The sequence below is a fragment of the Pundamilia nyererei genome, unplaced genomic scaffold (genome assembly GCF_000239375.1).
Source record: "Pundamilia nyererei isolate P.nyererei 1_Seehausen unplaced genomic scaffold, PunNye1.0 scaffold00158, whole genome shotgun sequence".
Lineage (NCBI taxonomy): Eukaryota > Metazoa > Chordata > Actinopteri > Cichliformes > Cichlidae > Pundamilia > Pundamilia nyererei.
The window spans coordinates 1,258,094-1,267,381 of record NW_005187559.1 but is presented as its reverse complement, the minus strand read 5'-3'; the positions used below and the strand labels follow the sequence as shown (position 1 = coordinate 1,267,381).

The following is a 9,288-nucleotide window of genomic DNA, read 5'->3' as shown; positions in this document are numbered from 1 at the left end:
TGATTCATAAATGATATGCAGAATAAAGTGTGCTGGGCTGAGGGACATGCTTTGGAAAATAACTGTACTTCAAAAAGACATATTTTTCGTGTATACCATCAACTATAGGTGAAGAATAGTATTTCAATAGATAGAAAAAAATCAGTATTGCTTGGCAGTGTGAAGGGAACTGTAGGAACAAGATGAAAGGCATTTGGTTCAAGCCAACCTTACCTATTAGAGCTTTGGAAAAACAAGACTTAATCCCTACTATAGTGTAATCCCTGTGATCTGCACTTTTTGTTTTGATCAGCGGCTGCCCAGCCAATTAAGTCAACAGCTTGCAAAGAGTTTATTGGTTTATTTCAGTTCAACTTATAACACTACATAGACTTACAGGTGCACTGCAGGACACAGCAGCCTCTCCGATCAATGTGTTACAGAAAACACTTCTGACCACACTTTTCACCAACACTGACTACAGCCAGAAATGTATCAGGTTAGGGATCTCTGATGCAGTTTATTCTATTCCCAAGGTGCATAGAAGAATAAGATTCTGAAGTGGTCAAAGTCTTGTAGCATAAAGAACAATTTTATTATATTGAAGTGAAACAGGTGAATAGTTCAAGGACACTGGTTTGCAGTTGTGTGTTGTGCATTTTTTGATTCTTGAGAAGTCTGCTCTTTCGAAGAGCTGACAGAGAACCATGCCTCTAAGACTCCCATTGCCCCATGCTATATCTCCAGGTACAGGTTATCACACCAAATCCCAGCCACACTAATGAAATTACTGCAGCAGGTCTTTCTAAGCCATCAGTGGAGAGCTAATAGGTAAACAATGGATCAACAAGTCTGAATATAGCATTTAATCATGAGACTTTCTGTACACATTAGCAAACATGAAAAAAACCCAGACATAACACATTTATTTAATAAAGTAGAGAATGTTCCTTGCATATTCAGTTTATTCTTTAAAAGCTAACTAGTAGCACTGAGTTCTGCATTCCAAAGTTTCTTTATAATTACTTGTATGGCCAATTTTGCTTTAATAGTGATAACAGTCAGTTATTATTTTATCATCTATGCCCATCTGACTTTTTGTTAAAGGCATCTTTGGCTAATGAAAACAAAACTATAATACTTGGTATTTGTTTTATTAACTCATTCATATTTTCCTGTATCCTTTCAAATCGCACCCTTTGAAATTACAAAAAGGACAAAAAAGAAACGATATTGCTGCCAAACAGAAGGATAAAGCAAAAAAAAAAAAAAAAAAAAAAATCAAATGCCATGATGGAAGCCAGCCACTCACTTTACATCAAAATACTGACCGATGATTATATCCATGCACACCACCAGAATACTGAAAAGAGTTCAAAGACTGCGGATTTTGGTTCATAGAAAAGCTTACATTTGAGCAACAGTATTTCCATAAACCATGATAACGACAACAACAACAGCCTTCATATGAAACTGAACAGTCCTCTATATTAAAAACTTTCAGTGCTTTCCAGGGACTGCATTAGTGTGTCAGTGAGGCAACTACCTCATATTGCCTGCTTTAATGTCTCAGATTGGGACGGCGGGCTGTCACTCCTGCAAACAGAGTTATACCGTGACGACAGCCTTGTCGGTTGAAGCTTAGCATCTCAGATGAAGTACTGAAAGGGATTCAGTAGACAGCAGGCTACACCTGAAAATCAGTCCCAAAGTGTCTAATCTGGGCATCAGTCATGGATAGATAGGTAGCTCTCATGCTGGGTGAATACTGCCAGAGAAATACATGAGAAAAAAATCAGTTTAGAACATATGGACTTTAAAAAAGCACCTTTGATAGCATATGACATATTAATATGTTATTAACAGATCTAAGCTTGCAGAACACCTGTTTTAATTATAAGCTAGTCTTTAATCAAGAGTTGTGGAATCAGGGGATAGTACTATAATGATGCGAGAAGTTAAAAAGCAGGAGGGCATAACAAGTTAGAATAAGTTACACTCACATGCAACACTCTGTGGGTTAAACAGTGCCAGGAAGCTGAGGTACTATGGAGCTTTAAAAGGGTCCCTGAGCTTTGAGATACAAGTTATAAACATTTTGCATATAGCAACCATCATTAGAAAGGTTTGCAGGGGGGAAAACATACAAAAATCAAGCAAATTAAGTCAGACAAGAGTGAAACAATAAGTCAAAGAATGGACATTTTAAAAAGGTGGGTAGAAAACATTGGTTAATATTCAATATTTAGATGCCTTATTGAGAAACTGATTATATAAAGGATAAGAAAATCACAGAAACGTCACAGAAAATTAAATAAATTAAATAACAACAGAAAAACAAACGTACTGCAAATATGTTTTCCAAAATAGCAAACATTTAAGTAACAGGAACAAATAACACATCTTGATGCATGCTGAAAATGTGATTTATAGAGGAAAGAATAGGTTTGAGCATAGTCCACGTTCACGCTCTCACACCTCAAATGGTGTTTCAAGTCTTTGGCACACTGTGAAAGCTGTTGAAGCACTGAGTCAGCCACACAAGCAGAAAACTTAATATAAAAGAAAACCAACCAACAGAGACTTTAACTGTGGATTTACAAGTGTTCTATCTATTATTTATCATTTAGCCCCAGCATTGGATGCACACCATGCACTTCTAGACTATGAGGCCCCTCCTTTAAAAATAGATACATGATGTGAGATTGAGCTGGCAGTATTGCTTGTTTCATCTTTAGATCTCTAATCTGACCTAAACTATTCCTTTTTGAGAACCAGAAATACAGTCCAGTGAAAACCGCCAAATGTAAAAAGGATATATGACTGTAGTTATAGATTAGTAATGCACTAAAAATGAACACACTTCAGTCAACAGCCAGTAGATGTCAGTCTTCCATCATTTACAGAGCAACATAACTCCCTTCATTAACTGTTGAGGTTTTGTGCAGTGTATCAACATTGCTACATTTCTGGCACATGCTTCTTGTTAGTACTGTAGTGGGGCTGAGGCCAACTATGCCATCACTGCCATTAAACTAGGGACACTAGAGCCCCGTAGGGCCAACGCACCGAGGGAGGCGGGGATCCTCTCCCTATCAGTGGTACATTCTCATACCGAGGGGTTCCTCCAAACAGCATGGACTGATTCCTGTGAAACAAGGGGAAAGACATTAGACAGAGGTGAAACATATACTTTAATAAAACAAGAAAAAAATAAGCAGCGTCATCATTTGCTATTAAACTTACATGTATTCAGGGGGTGACATTACACTAGAAGTTGACTGAGGAGGTGGATGAAGGCTGGCCTGGCTGCCAAGGCTTGTGGTATAGCTACAGAAACTGTGCGTGTTGGACCTTCGGGGGTTATAGGATATCCGACGAGCTTGGGGGTTGAATGGATCCTCCTCATCTATGTCATCGTACTCTTTTTCCCTGCATGAAAGTGTACACCCGCGCACAGAGACAGAAAGAGAGAGTGCATGCGTTAACACTTTGCAGAAGTGCACTGTAGGCATTACTAATGGGGTAACGGGGTCGCTCAGCACTGACCTGCTGCCCATTAGTGTCCACACTCGGAAAATTACACACAGCATGGCAGAGAGTGCGCAGGCAGCCAGAAGAGAAAACAAAGAGAGGTAGAGGAGCCCTTCCACCCCATCATAGCACACACCCATGAGGGTATCAAGATAGTCCTAGAAGGATATATACATGCACACAGTCAATATGGTGAGTCACTAGCGGTCATACTGTATTACCTTTGACAAATGACACCTGTGCAAATAATATTAAATTCCTTAAAAAGGCCAGATTATGTCTATGTTTAGACCATGAACAATGTTACAACTGAATCTGAAATTTAACCACCTCTCTGAGGAGGGCAGTAGGGCTGCAGGATTTCACAGCAGAGGTACCAAAAGGCAGAACTGAGACACGCAGACAAGCTCATGTTACTCTGATGATATGCATTACACAGATGCATTCTCATTTCGCATTGCTCGTTATATTTGACTAACAAGCTCTGAGAAACAGTCTTTGAATTTGTCTGGCATGTGTACTCAGTTACTGCATAAGCCTATATTTGCGGATCCTCATTACTGATGTTCATTACACATAACTATGGAATGTTTGTAGCCCTCCATTAACCATCATTTTGAGTAAGTCCCCAATCTGAACCTGATCTAACAATAAGGCAGCCCTAATATCTTAGCTTATCTTTATGGATTTGTTTAATCTCTGATAGGAAGGATTTAATAGAATTACCAGAGACTCTGCTGATCCAGAAACCTGCTTCTTGGGTTCCCATTACCACAGCAGACTCGTATCACAGCAGATGAGATGCTATTTTCATTAAATGATAAAACTCTGACAAAATGAAACCTGCAAAAGCCATTTCATTCCTTTTTCAGTCTGGAAAAACTGGAGGCGGCAAATAGTCGGTCTGTTACATACGCGGTGACTGACAATTTGAGTGGTGTATATAAATGTCAGCGTATGTGAAGTACATAGAGATAACGTTCGGAAAAATCAGTCAAGCTGGCCCTCTGAGTGGCTTTGAGCTACGCTACAAAGCAGTCCCATTAAAAAGTGTCCTGGTCAGAATCTGACCTTACCTTATGTAGCCCACGGCAGTCCAGCAAGGCTGTTAGCTTGTGTAGACTGAACTCTGTTGAGTTTAATAGTCGTTGGATTCCCAAAAGGTCTCTCTGTACAACAAGGTATAAAAGGGGAGAAGATGATACACACATTTCCACAGTCTAGTGTGAAAGTCTGTTAGCCAGCTGCGTACCTCAGCAGTGGGAAAGACCCGCACAGAGAACTGCAGCAAGCCTTGAATCTGGATTTGCATGGTAGTCAGGGAGCGCTGGCAAGTTGTCAAAGACTGGGAAAACATAATCACTCCAGCATCACACACATAGATATCCACCACAAACAATAAGAGGATCTTAATAAGGAGGGTATTGTTTAAGAGCAGCATGTCAACAAGTAATTTGGTGTTAAGTAAGGCTTTATCATGTGCTTAACAGAGGACACATTTGTTTCCAGACAGATTATCTTTTGCCACCAACCGTCTCGCCCACCACTCTCCCACCTCCCATTAGCACCACCAACCCATAGCACAAACAAAAGAGTAATATTTATACCAACTAGGCCATCAGAGAAAGGATCATCCTTACCTACTTAACAAGCATCAGTTTAATCCATAAATGGGTACGATGATAACCAAGCATGTAATGCATGTAATAACTACTGGTCATGTATTTATCCTCCACAAAAATCAGTGAATAGATGTCACACAGATGCAGAATCACTCATGCAAAAGAAATCCTCAGACTATACAAATAATACAAAACTTAAGAAGAAGCACTAAATTCTCTGAAATGTTGCCAGGAAAGTGTGTGTGACAGGAAAATGGATATAACTTGAATCTGGGCATCAGATTCACAATTAAAGCAAAAGAAAACACACAGAGAGCCAAACATGGATGGATGTTTATTAGACGAGGCTATATGTCTAAGTGAGTTCTGAATAGCAGGAGTTAAGTGCCAAGGTTGTGTTATTCAAACTGGTTTTATTGAGACTGTATGACAGCTGTCTTTCTGCAGTTTCTCTTCAGAAAACAATTTATCTGCATTTCAGACACCAATAATTAGCTTGTTTGGAACATGCAAAAGGTTCTCAATGTTTCTTTGAAAAGGCATACAAACAAAAAATGATGATTTATATATTTAAACTCAAAAATAAACCAACACAACTTGAGTGCTCTATGAAGAGCGGCTGGCTTAATGCAGGATGTCAGAAAATTGAATAAAAATGTTTCTAGCAGGAGTACCAGGGGAAAAAACTTTGCACAGGGTATAAGATGCAGATAGTTTTTATACACCTATACAAAAAGAAGCATACTTTATCAAACTTTAGCATTTTGCATGATTAAATCAGGCTCACTTTGGCCTCCAAAAAGATATAGATGCTTGGCATCTAATGGTAAATAAATGAATAATAAGAGTCTGCAGTGTGCTAACACAAAGCTAAGATTGGACTTTTAGTCAGTACCTGTTGAAACGGGTTTGGTAGATTCGGACTGCAAAACAAATAATAGTGTGCAACATCTAGAAGGTGAAAGAAATAGAAAGATTAGCATTTTGTTTAAACAGCCATTGACAGAGAGATGTTTTCAGTACAAATCTGTCTGTGGACATTAATTACCTGCACTTAGAAAATCCTTGGTATGGTTGACAATAAACTTGTCTGGAGACACACAAAAGTCACTTATACCCTGTAGGAAAAAAAAGGGAAAAAAAACCAACCTCCTATTATATACACCAGGAAGCACATATAAAGTGCAAAAACTGTGTGGTATAGGAACAGACTTTAAACATCATTGACCGTGTAGAGCATGTCACACTTTGCTGACCATGGGTGAAATCTACTAAATATTTCCACGCGTTTTAATTCTTCCCCAGAGAGCTGCTAATGTGCATGCATAAACAGTTAGGGGTCAAGATCATGCAATTGCTGTACACTTAGTACCCAGAACATAAAATAACCCACACAAAGCTATTATAAAAAAAGCAAATATAACAAAAAATAACCAGAATGCTTTGTCATATGCATGGATAATTCACAGCTGGGGAAACAAGATACTCTTTAAATTTATTAAGTTAAAAGAGAACAAAGAATCTGTTATGGTGAAGGATCCAACATCAGTTTTATATCCGTTCTTATTTTATGACATCTCCAATAAAGAAAAGTATTTCTAGAGCTTCTCAATGTAAATGATAACTCAAAAGACAATAGCCAATCAAAAGTTAAACAGTACAGTATGAAATTACAAATAAAAAAAGAAAGAAAAACTTAGGCTTACACAAAAATCAGTTCTACTTCCTGTTCTAGCCTTTCTACTTACCCCATTTTACTTTCAGATGTTCAACACACCCTTAACTCAACTGTGATCATGTGACTTTGTTTTCTGCAAAAACCGTACAGCACCATGTGAGGCACCGTTATCTCATTATACTATCGGGGACATTTTGTTTATGCTAAGCCTCATCAAATATGTATAAATTTATGAATATTTTCTAGGACACAACCATCATCCACCTTCCTTTCAAAATGCACTGTGTTTTTGCACATGCAGGTTTTTCTCTCTCTTTTTTTTTAATAATGATGTGCAGGTGCAATATGTTTTCTAGCTTGCTTTGCATGCTGTCCTACATTTCAGCTTCAATCATTCAAGACTGTTTTTTGATAAACAACTGTGACTAGATTTCCTATAACAAGAGTTATAGTTTCCTAGTCACAGATTGCATTGAGAGTACCTCAACTTAAGACAAAACAGAGTTGGAGGGAGAGCTGCATGCTAGAACAACAAGCGTTAAGCCTGAAAGGTCAGAAGTTTTACTGCAGAGTCCTTTTTCAACTATAATGAGGGGAGCAAAGCAACAGACGCTGTCCAGGATTTCGCACATTTGGCTTTACATCTGCAGAGAAGCTCACAGAGAACCACAGATGTCTGTGAATCGCACACATGTAGTTAATTTCAGGTTAAAATATGCTATCTTCCCCGCTCTGTTTCACCCTCTCTTTTACTGCCTCACTTAAAACAGCTGTCCAGATGTCAGATCCAGCAGGATAATCCACAGATGTTTGGTTTCTCGGCGTGGGGGATGGAGGAATGCTGGAACAAACGGGTTATTATTTTTTTTTTGTACCCCAGACACTGTCCCTAATAAGAGCACCATTAAACACACCAAGTCCAGATGCTCCGAACACATGGTGTACAACCAGGAAGAGAGAACAATCTTTCAGAAATAAGGGGAGCCTGAAAGATAAAATGAAACTTTGGACGATCACAAAAGAGATTCTGAAGAAAGCAGAGGCAGCAATTAAAGGAACAAAAGTTCTTGGTTTACAGGAAGGCTAAGGGATGATGGACCTAAAAGACTAAGGATGTGTAATCAGCTTTACTGCCTGGGTGACCTTGGAAAGCGAGCCATTGTAATCTAGACAAACAGACACAGACACTTTTTAAGCTGCTAAGATGTTCATGTATTGTCCAGTTTTACTGGCAGGCACTTGTTTGGGGTTTATTTAGAACCCCAACAGTCTAATTTCAATATTTCTAATCAAAGTTTGAAGTGTACTTCAGAAGTAGCAGAAGTATAGTTTTCTTACCACAGCTGTAGCAGTGTCAACTCCCAGTGAGGCCCAGCTCAGAATCAGAGATAGTATAACAAAACCAATGATCCTAGTGGAAAACAGCACATGGGAGTGAGGGTGACAGATTAAGAGATATAGGGAGAATCACATAAATCACAGAATCAGATGAATCAGTTTTCCTTTGTGCCACTGATATTCAGCCCCATGTTTTTACCCTGTTAATTTAATTAAATCTTTCCAGTTTCTCTGCTTCTGTTTTGGGACTTGTTCTCCTTCTGCCTGGAGACAGAGGCTCAGCTCACATGGTGCATTGTAAGTGATACAAATATAAATGAACTTGTAATTCTTTGCATTCTTATCTTAATATCCCTATATTTATTTATTTTTTTAAAAGCTTTAGCAAAAAGAAGATTAAAAAAAGAAAACGAAGTAATATGAAATTTAGTAACTGCTCAATAGAACACTTAATGCCAAAACAAAGGATAATACCACTTGAGATTTGTTTCTTTGGTCATTCGTGCATTCCTGCTGCATTCCAGCACTTTTATTCCCTGTATTTTCTATCAATCATGTTACATAAGCTGCCAATCACTACAAGGTGTCACAGTCAACCAAAAGCTCCCGCAACCTTTGCTTTCTCTGACCCTTCTTTTATCCGATTCCTTTTGTTGAAAAAGAGTGACAAGTTCAACAAAGTCAAGTAAACACTGTGGAAGAGCTCACAAGTACGAGTTTTACAAGAGACCACTGGCATAAGCTTGAAAAAAAAAAAAAAGAAAAAGAAAGAGGCTATGAACATGAAGCAGACGAAACAATAAAAAGGAAGAGGATGCTTCCCCCTCACCCAGATGAATGTAAAAAAAAAAAAAAAAGGCAGAAGAGGGCTTTGCTTCTCAACTCACTCCACGGACCTTCTTGAAAGCACCAATAAAGTAGGCTGAGAGCACTTAATAATTAGTTAAGGGAGCAGATTCATCCTACTCAGCCGATCAATAGGCATTAGTGAAACCCATCAGAGAGGGATGTGAAGAGCGAGCCTGAGCGTCATCTGCTAACACTGACACGCAGGTTGCAATAAATTGGGCAAATGGGAAGGGAAGTCTGAATTGTGGGTATGCTGGTCAGACATCAGTGTTGGTTCAAAATACCTGT

The 9,288-nt window shown here is 38.7% G+C and overlaps 1 protein-coding gene across 3 annotated transcripts in view; it reads right to left on the bottom strand.

The window, feature by feature from the left end:
- Positions 1-550: 550 nt before the first annotated feature.
- The window catches only part of LOC102197797 (protein tweety homolog 2-like), a 28,172-nt gene continuing 19,434 nt past the window's right edge, over positions 551-9,288 (bottom strand). For 2 of the 3 annotated variants that reach the window (XM_005745434.1, XM_005745433.1), the window contains 9 exons: positions 8,152-8,224; positions 6,184-6,253; positions 6,031-6,086; positions 4,766-4,858; positions 4,590-4,682; positions 3,529-3,671; positions 3,226-3,411; positions 3,049-3,127; positions 551-1,747 (listed from right to left, as the gene is read on the bottom strand). In XM_005745434.1, the coding sequence (XP_005745491.1) occupies positions 1,667-1,747; positions 3,049-3,127; positions 3,226-3,411; positions 3,529-3,671; positions 4,590-4,682; positions 4,766-4,858; positions 6,031-6,086; positions 6,184-6,253; positions 8,152-8,224 (874 nt within the window). In that variant the 3' untranslated portion in view covers positions 551-1,666. Of the gene's footprint in view, positions 1,748-1,982; positions 3,128-3,225; positions 3,412-3,528; positions 3,672-4,589; positions 4,683-4,765; positions 4,859-6,030; positions 6,087-6,183; positions 6,254-8,151; positions 8,225-9,288 lie in introns of all 3 variants that reach the window. The other variant, XR_312050.1, reaches the window with a different exon arrangement.